Genomic DNA, 21,811 nt, shown 5'->3' on the forward strand with positions numbered 1-21,811 from the left:
AAAATTCAAAAATTCAAAAACTATCGACCTAAAACTACGAAAGTATTAAATGATGATTCTTATGTTATCATTTATTTAGAAGAGATGTGATTTGTTTGAAACCATAGACACAACTTTTCGTTGGAAATTTCCAAAAGTATTTCATTCAAATGATATGATCAGTAATGACTAATATCTTGATTTCTTTCTCATATCAATGTGTGTCGAGTTTATTTGTCATTGATAGAACAGAATGTCAGTCGATATAATTTGTTTAACATCATAATAGACATAACCGTATTTATAACACAAGATTGAATATCTTCATATTAACATGAACATTCCATGTCATTGTCTCCAAAGTCCGTGGATTTCATCCTGACAAATGACGACGAGGACACACTAATAACAGCGGTTGTCGATATAGTAGATGTCAACAGTTTACTTATTGTCATCAAACCGACAACATCATCGCAAACGACCACCTCCCCAAGTGAACAGCCTAGCAATGTTGGCGCATTGGTTGTGGATGTATGCATAAGTAAGAATAGTATTCTCAGTCATATGTATATATATATGGTACAAATTAAATAGAATCGTACAAGTACTGTCTGAATATTAACATGTGCATTTTTGTGTTTGCATGTTTAAAAAAAACTTTGGAGTATACGAGTAAATGATATTGTTTATAGCTTTTTTTATTTGTGATGTGATAGTATAGCGTTTTGTGGTGACATAGAGTCAACACAATGATTATTGAGCCGTACTGATTAGTCTTTTGCTATTTCTGAACCTATAGAACCAGTAACATCTACCAGCGGGACGTCAACAACAGCTTTAACAACAACAGGTAAATAATTTTAGATAATAAATACTCTGATGCCAACATATTAAGACAGAATCCATTGAAGAAATATAATTTACCACAAAGATATTACTAGCGGTTGTTGATGAAATGGTTTATTGTCAAATAATAGAAAGAATACTAATTTTCAGTTATTCAGCAAATCGATTACATAGCAGTGTCTTTAAGAAATTAATGTGAAAAATGTGATACATAACCAGACATCAAACTTATCTGTAGATCCATTAGGGTACGTAAAATCACTATCAAATCTCACCATCTCGTGTCATTTTGGACATGATAATCAATGAAAACATTTTTTTTCAAATCACTGAAATCAGTAATAGTCAAACTATAGTTAAACCTAGTGTTGAAAAGACGACATCTGACAGTCCTGCATGACGACAACCATAAATGAGTGTTGGGGGAATTTATTCGCGCCTAACGTCAATATCTGACATCATGAAATCGTTATAATATGAAATGTCTCTTGTGTAGTCGCTTATACTATGCAGCATTGATAGTTTTCAAAACCCCCCTACAATAAATTCGCTGCGTTATCTATTAACCATATACGCGAAAAAGTTTAATAACGATGTACATGATAAAACTTAAGAAGTATTTAGAATAAGATTGTTATGTTTGCGTACTATTTAATGCGGCGCATTGATATTTGACCGACATAAGCTTTTATTGATAAGGCCCGAATCGCAACTGATAAGTTTAAAAAAAGTTTAATAAACGATGTACATGATAAAACTTAAGAAGTATTTAGAATAAGATTGTTATGTTTACGTACTATTTAATGCGGTGTATTGATATTTGACCGACATAAGCTTTTATTGATAAGGCCCGAATCGCAACTGATAAGTTAATTGATCATTTGTAGTAAAATCGTAAAGGGGCTAGGGAGAGGACCATAGGTAAATATCAGTCATATGATAAATAGAATTTGTCATTCGTTTCACTTTGCGATAGGCTCGCAGAAAATGAAAAATATAAAACGAGTATCCTAAATTTATTATGAATGGACACTCACGGCAAACACTCCATATGAGAGATTGTTTACAAAATGGATATCTTATGTGAAAGAAGTTTACCAATATGTTATATTACCCTGTTAGAATTACAAATGACACCCTGTTAAATCAAATGTATTTTTTATTTGTTTTTTGTTTTTATTTTTTTTTTTGCAATTTTTTCTTTCATTCATTCGAGAAATGGAATCAGTAATTTTCCAAGTAATTTTCTTTGGTTTAACAGAGTTACCTACTACCAGCACACCAGTTACCATAACGACCACAGAAATTCCCACACCCCTCTGTCCAAAGGAAAATGTGATGAATGATACCAAGGTTACCGAATATTTGAAAGAAGATTCAGTACTAATCACTGTAGAAGATAGTCAAGGAAAAACGAACACTACGTCTACAACATTTGACAAAATTGACGATCTGCCATCACTTGTAGAGGAGCAAAATGTCCCTGTGAAAAAAATTACAATCAGACTGGATCTTACAGACCTAGATGACAATCAGGCTGCCTTCTTCAAAGAAGAACCAGTTCCGACAATCTTTGTGCAATATATCGTGCCAAGAGATGAACCTAATCCAGAAGATGTTCTGACGGTCAATGTTACTGATGTTGACGGAAATACAAAGGTGAATATTCTATAAAAGGACAGTATTTTAATAAAGACATTTATGTGGAAAAGATTCTGAATTATATTGATGTATTAATGACAATGTTTCAGGAATACAAATCGTATCATAACGCAACCAATGAAGACTCAAACATACCCTTCTTTGGAATATTCCTTTCTCAGGATTATCCCAGAATTCTTTTCGATTGCAGTCAAAATTTCAAAACAATTAAAACATATCAAGGAAATAAACAATGGTAATTAAAGTAAAATTCAAAAATTCAAAAACTATCGACCTAAAACTACGAAAGTATTAAATGATGATTCTTATGTTATCATTTATTTAGAAGAGATGTGATTTGTTTGAAACCATAGACACAACTTTTCGTTGGAAATTTCCAAAAGTATTTCATTCAAATGATATGATCAGTAATGACTAATATCTTGATTTCTTTCTCATATCAATGTGTGTCGAGTTTATTTGTCATTGATAGAACAGAATGTCAGTCGATATAATTTGTTTAACATCATAATAGACATAACCGTATTTATAACACAAGATTGAATATCTTCATATTAACATGAACATTCCATGTCATTGTCTCCAAAGTCCGTGGATTTCATCCTGACAAATGACGACGAGGACACACTAATAACAGCGGTTGTCGATATAGTAGATGTCAACAGTTTACTTATTGTCATCAAACCGACAACATCATCGCAAACGACCACCTCCCCAAGTGAACAGCCTAGCAATGTTGGCGCATTGGTTGTGGATGTATGCATAAGTAAGAATAGTATTCTCAGTCATATGTATATATATATGGTACAAATTAAATAGAATCGTACAAGTACTGTCTGAATATTAACATGTGCATTTTTGTGTTTGCATGTTTAAAAAAAAACTTTGGAGTATACGAGTAAATGATATTGTTTATAGTTTTTTTTTATTTGTGATGTGATAGTATAGCGTTTTGTGGTGACATAGAGTCAACACAATGATTATTGAGCCGTACTGATTAGTCTTTTGCTATTTCTGAACCTATAGAACCAGTAACATCTACCAGCGGGACGTCAACAACAGCTTTAACAACAACAGGTAAATAATTTTAGATAATAAATACTCTGATGCCAACATATTAAGACAGAATCCATTGAAGAAATATAATTTACCACAAAGATATTACTAGCGGTTGTTGATGAAATGGTTTATTGTCAAATAATAGAAAGAATACTAATTTTCAGTTATTCAGCAAATCGATTACATAGCAGTGTCTTTAAGAAATTAATGTGAAAAATGTGATACATAACCAGACATCAAACTTATCTGTAGATCCATTAGGGTACGTAAAATCACTATCAAATCTCACCATCTCGTGTCATTTTGGACATGATAATCAATGAAAACATTTTTTTTCAAATCACTGAAATCAGTAATAGTCAAACTATAGTTAAACCTAGTGTTGAAAAGACGACATCTGACAGTCCTGCATGACGACAACCATAAATGAGTGTTGGGGGAATTTATCCGCGCCTAACGTCAATCTCTGACATCATGAAATCGTTATAATATGAAATGTCTCTTGTGTAGTCGCTTATACTATGCAGCATTGATAGTTTTCAAACCCCCCCTACAATAAATTCGCTGCGTTATCTATTAACCATATACGCGAAAAAGTTTAATAACGATGTACATGATAAAACTTAAGAAGTATTTAGAATAAGATTGTTATGTTTGCGTACTATTTAATGCGGCGCATTGATATTTGACCGACATAAGCTTTTATTGATAAGGCCCGAATCGCAACTGATAAGTTAAAAAAAGTTTAATAACGATGTACATGATAAAACTTAAGAAGTATTTAGAATAAGATTGTTATGTTTACGTACTATTTAATGCGGTGTATTGATATTTGACCGACATAAGCTTTTATTGATAAGGCCCGAATCGCAACTGATAAGTTAATTGATCATTTGTAGTAAAATCGTAAAGGGGCTAGGGAGAGGACCATAGGTAAATATCAGTCATATGATAAATAGAATTTGTCATTCGTTTCACTTTGCGATAGGCTCGCAGAAAATGAAAAATATAAAACGAGTATCCTAAATTTATTATGAATGGACACTCACGGCAAACACTCCATATGAGAGATTGTTTACAAAATGGATATCTTATGTGAAAGAAGTTTACCAATATGTTATATTACCATGTTAGAATTACAAATGACACCCTGTTAAATCAAATGTATTTTTTATTTGTTTTTTTTTTTTTTTTTTTTTTTTTTGCAATTTTTTCTTTCATTCATTCGAGAAATGGAATCAGTAATTTTCCAAGTAATTTTCTTTGGTTTAACAGAGTTACCTACTACCAGCACACCAGTTACCATAACGACCACAGAAATTCCCACACCCCTCTGTCCAAAGGAAAATGTGATGAATGATACCAAGGTTACCGAATATTTGAAAGAAGATTCAGTACTAATCACTGTAGAAGATAGTCAAGGAAAAACGAACACTACGTCTACAACATTTGACAAAATTGACGATCTGCCATCACTTGTAGAGGAGCAAAATGTCCCTGTGAAAAAAATTACAATCAGACTGGATCTTACAGACCTAGATGACAATCAGGCTGCCTTCTTCAAAGAAGAACCAGTTCCGACAATCTTTGTGCAATATATCGTGCCAAGAGATGAACCTAATCCAGAAGATGTTCTGACGGTCAATGTTACTGATGTTGACGGAAATACAAAGGTGAATATTCTATAAAAGGACAGTATTTTAATAAAAGACATTTATATGGAAAAGATTCTGAATTATATTGATGTATTAATGACAATGTTTCAGGAATACAAATCGTATCATAACGCAACCAATGAAGACTCAAACATACCCTTCTTTGGAATATTCCTTTCTCAGGATTATCCCAGAATTCTTTTCGATTGCAGTCAAAATTTCAAAACAATTAAAACATATCAAGGAAATAAACAATGGTAATTAAAGTAAAATTCAAAAATTCAAAAACTATCGACCTAAAACTACGAAAGTATTAAATGATGATTCTTATGTTATCATTTATTTAGAAGAGATGTGATTTGTTTGAAACCATAGACACAACTTTTCGTTGGAAATTTCCAAAAGTATTTCATTCAAATGATATGATCAGTAATGACTAATATCTTGATTTCTTTCTCATATCAATGTGTGTCGAGTTTATTTGTCATTGATAGAACAGAATGTCAGTCGATATAATTTGTTTAACATCATAATAGACATAACCGTATTTATAACACAAGATTGAATATCTTCATATTAACATGAACATTCCATGTCATTGTCTCCAAAGTCCGTGGATTTCATCCTGACAAATGACGACGAGGACACACTAATAACAGCGGTTGTCGATATAGTAGATGTCAACAGTTTACTTATTGTCATCAAACCGACAACATCATCGCAAACGACCACCTCCCCAAGTGAACAGCCTAGCAATGTTGGCGCATTGGTTGTGGATGTATGCATAAGTAAGAATAGTATTCTCAGTCATATGTATATATATATATGGTACAAATTAAATAGAATCGTACAAGTACTGTCTGAATATTAACATGTGCATTTTTGTGTTTGCATGTTTAAAAAAAAACTTTGGAGTATACGAGTAAATGATATTGTTTATAGCTTTTTTTATTTGTGATGTGATAGTATAGCGTTTTGTGGTGACATAGAGTCAACACAATGATTATTGAGCCGTACTGATTAGTCTTTTGCTATTTCTGAACCTATAGAACCAGTAACATCTACCAGCGGGACGTCAACAACAGCTTTAACAACAACAGGTAAATAATTTTAGATAATAAATACTCTGATGCCAACATATTAAGACAGAATCCATTGAAGAAATATAATTTACCACAAAGATATTACTAGCGGTTGTTGATGAAATGGTTTATTGTCAAATAATAGAAAGAATACTAATTTTCAGTTATTCAGCAAATCGATTACATAGCAGTGTCTTTAAGAAATTAATGTGAAAAATGTGATACATAACCAGACATCAAACTTATCTGTAGATCCATTAGGGTACGTAAAATCACTATCAAATCTCACCATCTCGTGTCATTTTGGACATGATAATCAATGAAAACATTTTTTTTCAAATCACTGAAATCAGTAATAGTCAAACTATAGTTAAACCTAGTGTTGAAAAGACGACATCTGACAGTCCTGCATGACGACAACCATAAATGAGTGTTGGGGGAATTTATTCGCGCCTAACGTCAATATCTGACATCATGAAATCGTTATAATATGAAATGTCTCTTGTGTAGTCGCTTATACTATGCAGCATTGATAGTTTTCAAAACCCCCCTACAATAAATTCGCTGCGTTATCTATTAACCATATACGCGAAAAAGTTTAATAACGATGTACATGATAAAACTTAAGAAGTATTTAGAATAAGATTGTTATGTTTGCGTACTATTTAATGCGGCGCATTGATATTTGACCGACATAAGCTTTTATTGATAAGGCCCGAATCGCAACTGATAAGTTAAAAAAAGTTTAATAACGATGTACATGATAAAACTTAAGAAGTATTTAGAATAAGATTGTTATGTTTACGTACTATTTAATGCGGTGTATTGATATTTGACCGACATAAGCTTTTATTGATAAGGCCCGAATCGCAACTGATAAGTTAATTGATCATTTGTAGTAAAATCGTAAAGGGGCTAGGGAGAGGACCATAGGTAAATATCAGTCATATGATAAATAGAATTTGTCATTCGTTTCACTTTGCGATAGGCTCGCAGAAAATGAAAAATATAAAACGAGTATCCTAAATTTATTATGAATGGACACTCACGGCAAACACTCCATATGAGAGATTGTTTACAAAATGGATATCTTATGTGAAAGAAGTTTACCAATATGTTATATTACCCTGTTAGAATTACAAATGACACCCTGTTAAATCAAATGTATTTTTTATTTGTTTTTTGTTTTTATTTTTTTTTTTTTTGCAATTTTTTCTTTCATTCATTCGAGAAATGGAATCAGTAATTTTCCAAGTAATTTTCTTTGGTTTAACAGAGTTACCTACTACCAGCACACCAGTTACCATAACGACCACAGAAATTCCCACACCCCTCTGTCCAAAGGAAAATGTGATGAATGATACCAAGGTTACCGAATATTTGAAAGAAGATTCAGTACTAATCACTGTAGAAGATAGTCAAGGAAAAACGAACACTACGTCTACAACATTTGACAAAATTGACGATCTGCCATCACTTGTAGAGGAGCAAAATGTCCCTGTGAAAAAAATTACAATCAGACTGGATCTTACAGACCTAGATGACAATCAGGCTGCCTTCTTCAAAGAAGAACCAGTTCCGACAATCTTTGTGCAATATATCGTGCCAAGAGATGAACCTAATCCAGAAGATGTTCTGACGGTCAATGTTACTGATGTTGACGGAAATACAAAGGTGAATATTCTATAAAAGGACAGTATTTTAATAAAGACATTTATGTGGAAAAGATTCTGAATTATATTGATGTATTAATGACAATGTTTCAGGAATACAAATCGTATCATAACGCAACCAATGAAGACTCAAACATACCCTTCTTTGGAATATTCCTTTCTCAGGATTATCCCAGAATTCTTTTCGATTGCAGTCAAAATTTCAAAACAATTAAAACATATCAAGGAAATAAACAATGGTAATTAAAGTAAAATTCAAAAATTCAAAAACTATCGACCTAAAATTACGAAAGTATTAAATGATGATTCTTATGTTATCATTTATTTAGAAGAGATGTGATTTGTTTGAAACCATAGACACAACTTTTCGTTGGAAATTTCCAAAAGTATTTCATTCAAATGATATGATCAGTAATGACTAATATCTTGATTTCTTTCTCATATCAATGTGTGTCGAGTTTATTTGTCATTGATAGAACAGAATGTCAGTCGATATAATTTGTTTAACATCATAATAGACATAACCGTATTTATAACACAAGATTGAATATCTTCATATTAACATGAACATTCCATGTCATTGTCTCCAAAGTCCGTGGATTTCATCCTGACAAATGACGACGAGGACACACTAATAACAGCGGTTGTCGATATAGTAAATGTCAACAGTTTACTTATTGTCATCAAACCGACAACATCATCGCAAACGACCACCTCCCCAAGTGAACAGCCTAGTAATGTTGGCGCATTGGTTGTGGATGTATGCATAAGTAAGAATAGTATTCTCAGTCATATGTATATATATATATGGTACAAATTAAATAGAATCGTACAAGTACTGTCTGAATATTAACATGTGCATTTTTGTGTTTGCATGTTTAAAAAAAACTTTGGAGTATACGAGTAAATGATATTGTTTATAGTTTTTTTTTATTTGTGATGTGATAGTATAGCGTTTTGTGGTGACATAGAGTCAACACAATGATTATTGAGCCGTACTGATTAGTCTTTTGCTATTTCTGAACCTATAGAACCAGTAACATCTACCAGCGGGACGTCAACAACAGCTTTAACAACAACAGGTAAATAATTTTAGATAATAAATACTCTGATGCCAACATATTAAGACCGAATCCATTGAAGAAATATAATTTACCACAAAGATATTACTAGCGGTTGTTGATGAAATGGTTTATTGTCAAATAATAGAAAGAATACTAATTTTCAGTTATTCAGCAAATAGATTACATAGCAGTATCTTTAAGAAATTAATGTGAAAAATGTGATACATAACCAGACATCAAACTTATCTGTAGATCCATTAGGGTACGTAAGATCACTATCAAATCTCACCATCTCGTGTCATTTTGGACATGATAATCAATGAAAACATTTTTTTTTCAAATCACTGAAATCAGTAATAGTCAAACTATAGTTAAACCTAGTGTTGAAAAGACGACATCTGACAGTCCTGCATGACGACAACCATAAATGAGTGTTGGGGGAATTTATTCGCGCCTAACGTCAATATCTGACATCATGAAATCGTTATAATATGAAATGTCTCTTGTGTAGTCGCTTATACTATGCAGCATTGATAGTTTTCAAAACCCCCCTACAATAAATTCGCTGCGTTATCTATTAACCATATACGCGAAAAAGTTTAATAACGATGTACATGATAAAACTTAAGAAGTATTTAGAATAAGATTGTTATGTTTGCGTACTATTTAATGCGGCGCATTGATATTTGACCGACATAAGCTTTTATTGATAAGGCCCGAATCGCAACTGATAAGTTAAAAAAAGTTTAATAACGATGTACATGATAAAACTAGAAGTATTAGAATAAGATTGTTATGTTCGTACTATTTAATGCGGTGATTGATATTTGACCGACATAAGCTTTATTGATAAGGCCCGAATCGCAACTGATAAGTTAATTGATCATTTGTAGTAAAATCGTAAAGGGGCTAGGGAGAGGACCATAGGTAAATATCAGTCATATGATAAATAGAATTTGTCATTCGTTTCACTTTGCGATAGGCTCGCAGAAAATGAAAAATATAAAACGAGTATCCTAAATTTATTATGAATGGACACTCACGGCAAACACTCCATATGAGAGATTGTTTACAAAATGGATATCTTATGTGAAAGAAGTTTACCAATATGTTATATTACCCTGTTAGAATTACAAATGACACCCTGTTAAATCAAATTTTTTTTTTTTTTTTTTTTTTTTTTTTTTTTTTTTTTTTTTGCAATTTTTTCTTTCATTCATTCGAGAAATGGAATCAGTAATTTTCCAAGTAATTTTCTTTGGTTTAACAGAGTTACCTACTACCAGCACACCAGTTACCATAACGACCACAGAAATTCCCACACCCCTCTGTCCAAAGGAAAATGTGATGAATGATACCAAGGTTACCGAATATTTGAAAGAAGATTCAGTACTAATCACTGTAGAAGATAGTCAAGGAAAAACGAACACTACGTCTACAACATTTGACAAAATTGACGATCTGCCATCACTTGTAGAGGAGCAAAATGTCCCTGTGAAAAAAATTACAATCAGACTGGATCTTACAGACCTAGATGACAATCAGGCTGCCTTCTTCAAAGAAGAACCAGTTCCGACAATCTTTGTGCAATATATCGTGCCAAGAGATGAACCTAATCCAGAAGATGTTCTGACGGTCAATGTTACTGATGATGACGGAAATACAAAGGTGAATATTCTATAAAAGGACAGTATTTTAATAAAGACATTTATGTGGAAAAGATTCTGAATTATATTGATGTATTAATGACAATGTTTCAGGAATACAAATCGTATCATAACGCAACCAATGAAGACTCAAACATACCCTTCTTTGGAATATTTCTTTCTCAGGATTATCCAAGAATTCTTTTCGATTGCAGTCAAAATTTCAAAACAATTAAAACATATCAAGGAAATAAACAATGGTAATTAAAGTAAAATTCAAAAATTCAAAAACTATCGACCTAAAATTACGAAATTATTAAATGATGATTCTTATGTTATCATTTATTTAGAAGAGATGTGATTTGTTTGAAACCATAGACACAACTTTTCGTTGGAAATTTCCAAAAGTATTTCATTCAAATGATATGATCAGTAATGACTAATATCTTGATTTCTTTCTCATATCAATGTGTGTCGAGTTTATTTGTCATTGATAGAACAGAATGTCAGTCGATATAATTTGTTTAACATCAAAATAGACATAACCGTATTTATAACACAAGATTGAATATCTTCATATTAACATGAACATTCCATGTCATTGTCTCCAAAGTCCGTGGATTTCATCCTGACAAATGACGACGAGGACACACTAATAACAGCGGTTGTCGATATAGTAGATGTCAACAGTTTACTTATTGTCATCAAACCGACAACATCATCGCAAACGACCACCTCCCCAAGTGAACAGCCTAGCAATGTTGGCGCATTGGTTGTGGATGTATGCATAAGTAAGAATAGTATTCTCAGTCATATGTATATATATATATGGTACAAATTAAATAGAATCGTACAAGTACTGTCTGAATATTAACAAGTGCATTTTTGTGTTTGCATGTTTAGAAAAAAAACTTTGGAGTATACGAGTAAACGATATTGTTTATAGTTTTTTTTTATTTGTGATGTGATAGTATAGCGTTTTGTGGTGACATAGAGTCAACACAATGATTATTGAGCCGTACTGATTAGTCTTTTGCTATTTCTGAACCTATAGAACCAGTAACATCTACCAGCGGGACGTCAACAACAGCTTTAACAACAACAGGTAAATAATTTTAGATAATAAATACTCTGATGCCAACATATTAAGACAGAATCCATTGAAGAAATATAATTTACCACAAAGATATTACTAGCGGTTGTTGATGAAATGGTTTATTGTCAAATAATAGAAAGAATACTAATTTTCAGTTATTCAGCAAATAGATTACATAGCAGTATCTTTAAGAAATTAATGTGAAAAATGTGATACATAACCAGACATCAAACTTATCTGTAGATCCATTAGGGTACGTAAGATCACTATCAAATCTCACCATCTCGTGTCATTTTGGACATGATAATCAATGAAAACATTTTTTTTTCAAATCACTGAAATCAGTAATAGTCAAACTATAGTTAAACCTAGTGTTGAAAAGACGACATCTGACAGTCCTGCATGACGACAACCATAAATGAGTGTTGGGGGAATTTATTCGCGCCTAACGTCAATATCTGACATCATGAAATCGTTATAATATGAAATGTCTCTTGTGTAGTCGCTTATACTATGCAGCATTGATAGTTTTCAAAACCCCCCTACAATAAATTCGCTGCGTTATCTATTAACCACATACGCGAAAAAAGTTTAATAACGATGTACATGATAAAACTTAAGAAGTATTTAGAATAAGATTGTTATGTTTGCGTACTATTTAATGCGGCGCATTGATATTTGACCGACATAAGCTTTTATTGATAAGGCCCGAATCGCAACTGATAAGTTAAAAAAAGTTTAATAACGATGTACATGATAAAACTTAAGAAGTATTTAGAATAAGATTGTTATGTTTGCGTACTATTTAATGCGGTGCATTGATATTTGACCGACATAAGCTTTTATTGATAAGGCCCGAATCGCAACTGATAAGTTAATTGATCATTTGTAGTAAAATCGTAAAGGGGCTAGGGAGAGGACCATAGGTAAATATCAGTCATATGATAAATAGAATTTGTCATTCGTTTCACTTTGCGATAGGCTCGCAGAAAATGAAAAATATAAAACGAGTATCCTAAATTTATTATGAATGGACACTCACGGCAAACACTCCATATGAGAGATTGTTTACAAAATGGATATCTTATGTGAAAGAAGTTTACCAATATGTTATATTACCCTGTTAGAATTACAAATGACACCCTGTTAAATCAAATGTATTTTTTATTTGTTTTTTGTTTTTATTTTTTTTTTTTGCAATTTTTTCTTTCATTCATTCGAGAAATGGAATCAGTAATTTTCCAAGTAATTTTCTTTGGTTTAACAGAGTTACCTACTACCAGCACACCAGTTACCATAACGACCACAGAAATTCCCACACCCCTCTGTCCAAAGGAAAATGTGATGAATGATACCAAGGTTACCGAATATTTGAAAGAAGATTCAGTACTAATCACTGTAGAAGATAGTCAAGGAAAAACGAACACTACGTCTACAACATTTGACAAAATTGACGATCTGCCATCACTTGTAGAGGAGCAAAATGTCCCTGTGAAAAAAATTACAATCAGACTGGATCTTACAGACCTAGATGACAATCAGGCTGCCTTCTTCAAAGAAGAACCAGTTCCGACAATCTTTGTGCAATATATCGTGCCAAGAGATGAACCTAATCCAGAAGATGTTCTGACGGTCAATGTTACTGATGATGACGGAAATACAAAGGTGAATATTCTATAAAAGGACAGTATTTTAATAAAGACATTTATGTGGAAAAGATTCTGAATTATATTGATGTATTAATGACAATGTTTCAGGAATACAAATCGTATCATAACGCAACCAATGAAGACTCAAACATACCCTTCTTTGGAATATTTCTTTCTCAGGATTATCCAAGAATTCTTTTCGATTGCAGTCAAAATTTCAAAACAATTAAAACATATCAAGGAAATAAACAATGGTAATTAAAGTAAAATTCAAAAATTCAAAAACTATCGACCTAAAATTACGAAATTATTAAATGATGATTCTTATGTTATCATTTATTTAGAAGAGATGTGATTTGTTTGAAACCATAGACACAACTTTTCGTTGGAAATTTCCAAAAGTATTTCATTCAAATGATATGATCAGTAATGACTAATATCTTGATTTCTTTCTCATATCAATGTGTGTCGAGTTTATTTGTCATTGACAGAACAGAATGTCAGTCGATATAATTTGTTTAACATCAAAATAGACATAACCGTATTTATAACACAAGATTGAATATCTTCATATTAACATGAACATTCCATGTCATTGTCTCCAAAGTCCGTGGATTTCATCCTGACAAATGACGACGAGGACACACTAATAACAGCGGTTGTCGATATAGTAGATGTCAACAGTTTACTTATTGTCATCAAACCGACAACATCATCGCAAACGACCACCTCCCCAAGTGAACAGCCTAGCAATGTTGGCGCATTGGTTGTGGATGTATGCATAAGTAAGAATAGTATTCTCAGTCATATGTATATATATATATGGTACAAATTAAATAGAATCGTACAAGTACTGTCTGAATATTAACAAGTGCATTTTTGTGTTTGCATGTTTAGAAAAAAAAACTTTGGAGTATACGAGTAAACGATATTGTTTATAGTTTTTTTTTATTTGTGATGTGATAGTATAGCGTTTTGTGGTGACATAGAGTCAACACAATGATTATTGAGCCGTACTGATTAGTCTTTTGCTATTTCTGAACCTATAGAACCAGTAACATCTACCAGCGGGACGTCAACAACAGCTTTAACAACAACAGGTAAATAATTTTAGATAATAAATACTCTGATGCCAACATATTAAGACAGAATCCATTGAAGAAATATAATTTACGACAAAGATATTACTAGCGGTTGTTGATGAAATGGTTTATTGTCAAATAATAGAAAGAATACTAATTTTCAGTTATTCAGCAAATAGATTACATAGCAGTATCTTTAAGAAATTAATGTGAAAAATGTGATACATAACCAGACATCAAACTTATCTGTAGATCCATTAGAGTACGTAAGATCACTATCAAATCTCACCATCTCGTGTCATTTTGGACATGATAATCAATGAAAACATTTTTTTTTCAAATCACTGAAATCAGTAATAGTCAAACTATAGTTAAACCTAGTGTTGAAAAGACGACATCTGACAGTCCTGCATGACGACAACCATAAATGAGTGTTGGGGGAATTTATTCGCGCCTAACGTCAATATCTGACATCATGAAATCGTTATAATATGAAATGTCTCTTGTGTAGTCGCTTATACTATGCAGCATTGATAGTTTTCAAAACCCCCCTACAATAAATTCGCTGCGTTATCTATTAACCACATACGCGAAAAAAGTTTAATAACGATGTACATGATAAAACTTAAGAAGTATTTAGAATAAGATTGTTATGTTTGCGTACTATTTAATGCGGCGCATTGATATTTGACCGACATAAGCTTTTATTGATAAGGCCCGAATCGCAACTGATAAGTTAATTGATCATTTGTAGTAAAATCGTAAAGGGGCTAGCGAGAGGACCATAGGTAAATATCAGTCATATGATAAAGAGAATTTGTCATTCGTTTCACTTTGCGATAGGCTCGCAGAAAATGAAAAATATAAAACTAGTATCCTAAATTTATTATGAATGGACACTCACGGCAAACACTCCATATGAGAGAGATTGTTTACAAAATGGATATCTTATGTGAAAGAAGTTTACCAATACGTTATATTACCCTGTTAGAATTACAAATAACACCCTGTTAAATCAAATGTATTAATTATTTGTTTTTTGTTTTTATTTTTTTTTTTTTTTTTGCAATTTTTTCTTTCATTCATTTGAGAAATGGAATCAGTAATTTTCCAAGTAATTTTCTTTGGTTTAACAGAGTTACCTACTACCAGCACACCAGTTACCATAGCGACCACAGAAATTCCCACACCCCTCTGTCCAAAGGAAAATGTGATGAATGATACCAAGGTTACCGAATATTTGAAAGAAGATTCAGTACTAATCACTGTAGAAGACAGTCAAGGAAAAACGAACACTACGTCTACAACATTTGACAAAATTGACGATCTGCCATCACTTGTAGAGGAGCAAAATGTCCCTGTGAAAAAAATTACAATCAGACTGGATCTTACAGACCTAGATGACAATCAGGCTGCCTTCTTCAAAGAAGAACCAGTTCCGACAATCTTTGTGCAATATATTGTGCCAAGAGATGAACCTAATCCAGAAGATGTTCTGACGGTCAATGTTACTGATGATGACGGAAATACAAAGGTGAATATTCTATAAAAGGACAGTATTTTAATAAAGACGTTTATGTGGAAAAGATTCTGAATTATATTGATATATTAATGGCAATGTTTCAGGAATACAAATCGTATCATAACGCAACCAATGAAGACTCAAATATACCCTTCTTTGGAATATTTCTTTCTCAAGATTATCCAAGAATTCTTTTCGATTGCAGTACAAATTTCAAAACAATTAAAACGTATCCAGTAAATAAACAATGGTAAATAAAGTAAAATTCAAAAATTCAAAAACTATCGACCTAAAATTACGAAATTATTAAATGATAATTCTTATATTATTATTTATTTAGAAGAGATGTGATTTGTTTGAAACCATAGACACAACTTTTCGTTGGAAATTTCCAAAAGTATTTCATTCAAATGATATGATCAGTAATGACTAATATCTTGATTTCTTTCTCATATCAATGTGTGTCGAGTTTATTTGTCATTGATAGAACAGAATGCAAGTCGATATAATTTGTTTAACATCAAAATAAACATAACCGTATTTATAACACAAGATTGAATATCTTCATATTAACATGAACATTCCATGTCATTGTCTCCAAAGTCCGTGGATTTCATCCTGACAAATGACGACGAGAACACACTAATAACAGCGGTTGTCGATATAGAAGATGTCAACAGTTTAACTATTGTCATCAAACCGACAACATCATCGCAAACGACCACCTCCCCAAGTGAACAGCCTAGCGACGTCGGAGTATTGCGTGTGGATATTTGCCTAAGTAAGTATTTACTTGTAATAACGATTGAAGTCCAGATTGTTCTCGCTGTTTTGAAAAAGTAGCCAATGTTAGAAAAATTAGAGAGGCATACAAGCTGTCATGATATCAATTCAACCTTATTTGATATTTGAAAACGTCCTATATAGGAATAGCAAAGATGTATGAAAAAATACAATCTCCTCATAGACTACAACAGGGCTTCCGTCCAAATTGTGGTAGTATTACAGCAATATTTATTATAAGGGAAGCCGTTCTTCACATGCTGCGTTCTTAGACAACTCGAAGGCGTTTGAAAGTGTCTCGGTTAACGGCCTTCTCTACAATCTATATCAGATAGGGTTTAATGGCAAATTTGGTGCATACTGCAAAACTCGTTTGAAGAAGTTTCGGCTTATGTACTATATGAGGGTAAACAAGGAGAACCATACCAGGTCATGCAAGGCGTCAGCTAAGGTCGGAGGTCATTATCTTGGATGTTTTTGGTAATGATTGACGATCTCCTCTCAACACTTGATTCCTCAGAGCTAGGTCCACACATTCATGATATCCATATACCAACAGTTCTTCTAGTTGATGATACGGTGTTGCTTTCCTGTTTGATTGGGAACATTCAACGTTTGCTTGACTGAGTTTATTTGACTTCGCATGTAAATAGAGAATAAACTATAACTCTACCAAAGGCTCACTAATGCGTTTCCAAAACAGCTGTAAAACCTTCTTGCCAGAAACAGGGTGCAAGCTAGGAAATGAAACATCAAGTTGGGTTACACAAAAAGATTATGGGGAATACGGGAATCGCTCCTGCTGCCACCCTACAAGTGTCGGGATCTATTATATTAGTTTAAGACTTATTGCAAATGTCAATTTCAACCAGTATTCTCAGCAAGTGATGTATTTGTGTGGAAACTATTGTTCATTGTACGGCTATGCACGCTTGTTTTCAGCGAAAAACCACACAGTCCCAAAAGTTTAATGTTTGACGTATTTACAATCGCAGCATAATTTACTATAACGGACAATTTATTTGATTTGATTTATTTATTTCAATGTTTTAGACCGTCTCGCTCCTCATGGAGATCATTCTGCAAACTAGTATACATAACCATTACCACATGAAGTGGCTTCAGGAAATTGAGACTTCAAAACCGCTACAAACATATGTGTCTTTACAAACTAAATATTGTCCTAATCCCCCATGGACTCTTGGAAAGAAGTTCCCAAAATACGCGTTGGCACTTGGAGAGTTAATAACACTCCTTTATCAGCACGAAAGAGACTGTCATTTTTAGGTTTTATAGTAAATCTACGAACAACATCTCTTTTAATTTTCTCATAGAATGTTATCGTGTCTTCGATAGTGGCGACAAACTGTTGAAATTTCTTGTAAATTATCTTGATGTCCATGAATATGTTCATTTCGATAATTTGGAAGATATTCAGAAATGTTTATTTATACTCGGCTGTAAGAAAGATATTTACTCGATGAAGATATATGGTCAATCTTAATGACAATTCTGTCAATTTTTGTAAATGATATGATACAGGAACTGTCTATTTTAATTAATTTGTAAATATACAATATATAATTGAAAAACGTATGCTTATGCAAATCTCTGTAAAGAGGAAATAAATAATGTCTGTCTTTGTGATCCTTACGGATGACAGGTATATTTTCGTCCTTTGTAAAGTCACCCATCGCATGCTTATTATTGCCGATACAAAATATAGGGCGAATGCGATCTGAAACGGGTTGGCACATTGATGAATTCTTGCAATCACAATGATAACTATGTAAAAAGAAAAACAGATAATACAATCGGCACAATATTATTTTCGCGCGGCATTGCTCTTGCTAAAATACGAACACTGCTAAAATATATCCCTTTACGGTATTCACTTTGGTTAAGAACATTGTACATAGCATAATTCCTCACTTTTGACGACACAAACAAGTGGTCTCCATATTGGAAGATAGCAAACAAATAGATATTTCTTACTTTCCCCGAGTATATTATTCAATTTCAGTTCGTAGATGTGTTTTCTCCCTAAACTTGTTCTCGTCAATCCTATATACATGTAGCAACATAGAAAACTAGATTTGATGTTCTGTGTTAAATTTGTGATGCTGCGAAGTTATTGATTGATTATACTATTTTGATAGTATTTCTAATGAATATGTATGTTTTAATGATTATGTAAAGTGCCTTATATTTAGAAAGTGAAAAGTTGCATAGTTATTTTATGCCAAAAATCAATGTTAATATTATTGTGCTAACAAACCATCGTTATATTTCAGAACCTGTCACAACCATTGAAACTACAAGAAGTACTGTGCCATCGACTTTGTCTACACAAACAACCACAGGTATGTCAACATTATAAATAAAACTAATTATGACAAGTTTCATTTCAGGTGCAAAAGTGATAAGGATTGATTTCGCATCCATTCGGTCCGTAAAAATTAAACAAAAAGCATATTTTTTCAATGCGAGGTTTTATTAGGTCATTTAGAATAAAAATTCTGCTGATAAAGGCAAACGATATGCGTTGATCTTTCCTTACATAAATTAATGTTTATTTGTAACATTTGAATCCAATTCATTGTGCACTTTTTGTAATTAAAATCCCTTTGGGAAAAATGCTTTTCAATAAGAACAGGATTTGTCTGGTAGCCAAAGGAAGTTGACGTATGTAAGGAGGATATGGTGAGGATGTACACGCCCTAATTTACCGACGGTAAGTATGTTAAAGGCCCTATAATTGGCTGATTTCCCTCCATACCATAGTTTTAAAACGCGCATCCTGTGGGATTCCGAAGCTTTTACAAAGAAGGAAGGGATCCATGTGATTATCAGCGAGTTTAATTAGGTAAGTATGTAATAAGTGTAGGTATGACATAGGTTTTACCTTTATTAACTGTATATATAAATTTCACTAAGGAGTAAATACTTTATTTCATTTCGAGTCTGGTATCTTGACTTGTTTTTTAAAGCATAATCAGGAATACGATTTAGCAACATGTGCAAAACATATCGACAAAATGTATCAGATTCGTACGATGGCCGATATCAGCCGTCACGTTACTCACATTATACGGGCAATATATTTCTTCATAAGAACTTCACGTAAAAAATTACGTGAACTTCACGTGAACCGGGGCAAAAACGTGGATATCACGTGAGATTTTTAACATGCATTTCACGTAAAAGTCACTTGAAGAAGTTATATCTGTATTGAAATGGTAAGTATTCAAGTTTAAAAATCACTGAATATTAATTTATTTAAAAATGTTTCAAGTGCATATATTATTAAAGCTTCAAAACTAGAGCATCATTTTACAAAACCATTGCGCCTCAGATTGAAAATATGCGGTAACAGCTTTCATGTATTTTAAACATTTCTTTCTCCATCAGTCACATGAAAAAAAACCACGTAAAATTCACGAGACGATATATTGCCTGTGTGATGTATTACAGGTTACACACTTGTTATGCTAGTAACTTGATAAAGGCATGTGATGCGAGTTAACTGACACAGGTACATGTAAACACACATTACAGGTTATTCGCATGTAACGCGAGTGACTTGACACAACCCCAGACTAGAGTACAGAACGCTTGCAAAACCAATTAACATTCCATGGATAGGACGTGTTTCACATCAACGAAAAATTAAAACTTGATCTTTCATTGATTTTCGTTTTTTTCAACGCTTAGAAGCAGATCAGACTTTCCTGCACGGGAATAAAAGGACCAGTCGAAACGATTAAGTACAAATAACTGTAGTCATTATTTCAGCTTGATTAAGAAAACAACACATTGAGTTTTGCAGTGTAACTATAAAAAACAACTGTTTCTGCTACAGGCCTTTCATAGCTATCAAGGAAAATAAGGACAGTGAAACCATATTAGTGTTTCCCACTTTAAATCAGGCTGAAATAATAACTACAGTTATGTGTACTTACAAATGATCGTTACGGCTGGTCCTTTTAGTCTCTTGTGGGAAAAGATCTGCTTCCAAACGGGGAAACAACGAAAACACTCCACAAAAAAATTAATCAAACATAAAGTTTCCTTAGCTGATGTGAAACACGTGCTATCCATGGAATGTTAACTGGTTTTGCAAGTGTTCTGTACCCTACTCTGGGATGTTATCTAATCACTCGCAACACATGCGAGTAACCTGTTATGCTATTTTACCCTTGTCAAGTTACTCGAATCTCATAAATGCGACTTACGCGACGGCTGATATCGGCCATCGTAGATTCATTTTGTTTTAGAATGCTTTAGTATTAGTTTGTAGAAAGAGATGAAAAAGCCATACATTTCCTTGTGTGATGTGATGGACAGAGACTCAAAATCCATTCTATAAAACAGATAATGAACAATTGGGAAGAAAGGTTGGTATATTACTATATCACTGTTTTGATTCATTCTGGTTTTGTGTAGATTGCTTTGCTGCAAATAAACAAATACATAGCAGATTGTGTATGAGTGTGTGTGTGTGTGTGAGTGTTGTGTGTGTGTGTGGGTGTGGGTGTATGTGTGACTTATGTGTGATCATTAGAAAACAATATAATTTGGACCTCATTCTATAAGACATTGCTTACACTATGATAACCAGGTCCATCCTTTTCACAGATTACGACAATGTTTAACATTATGATTCAGACATCGCTTCAATTAACGGACGGATACAGAATAAGACGATTGACCAGGTTTGACAGACGGTCTTGTCATTCACACGATATCATCCTAAAAACAAGGTAAATATACCAATAGTTGCCAATTTTCCTAAAATGTATTCTCTTATCTTTTTCAATATCCAAAATGGTTTTCTTTAAATATCAAAACTTAATATGAATCGTTTTTCGTGATACCCTCATCATACTCGTGGAGAAAACCTTGAACATTACCGTTTAAATACACAGTCGACACTGTCACCTGTATTGTTTGATCTCTCAAGCGGAACTAAGCTCTACCACACAACACAGTTACAATTACAATCTAGAGTCG

The 21,811-nt window shown here is 32.8% G+C and overlaps 2 protein-coding genes across 2 annotated transcripts; both read left to right on the plus strand.

The window, feature by feature from the left end:
* The first annotated feature begins 324 nt into the window (after nucleotides 1-324).
* Nucleotides 325-7,972, plus strand: LOC138319498 (mucin-2-like). The gene is made up of 9 exons (XM_069262653.1): nucleotides 325-520; nucleotides 779-829; nucleotides 2,087-2,484; nucleotides 3,076-3,253; nucleotides 3,514-3,564; nucleotides 4,822-5,219; nucleotides 5,812-5,989; nucleotides 6,251-6,301; nucleotides 7,560-7,972. Exons 1-9 carry the CDS (start codon nucleotides 325-327, stop codon nucleotides 7,970-7,972), a joined length of 1,914 nt encoding a protein of 637 aa, XP_069118754.1.
* A 1,910-nt stretch (nucleotides 7,973-9,882) lies between these two features.
* Nucleotides 9,883-11,779, plus strand: LOC138319499 (uncharacterized). Its single transcript, XM_069262655.1, has 3 exons — nucleotides 9,883-10,688; nucleotides 11,280-11,457; nucleotides 11,721-11,779. The coding sequence occupies exons 1-3, from the start codon at nucleotides 10,248-10,250 to the stop codon at nucleotides 11,777-11,779; spliced, it is 678 nt and encodes a 225-aa protein (XP_069118756.1). The 5' UTR covers nucleotides 9,883-10,247.
* Nucleotides 11,780-21,811: the final 10,032 nt, after the last annotated feature.

The sequence above is a fragment of the Argopecten irradians genome, chromosome 3 (genome assembly GCF_041381155.1).
Source record: "Argopecten irradians isolate NY chromosome 3, Ai_NY, whole genome shotgun sequence".
Lineage (NCBI taxonomy): Eukaryota > Metazoa > Mollusca > Bivalvia > Pectinida > Pectinidae > Argopecten > Argopecten irradians.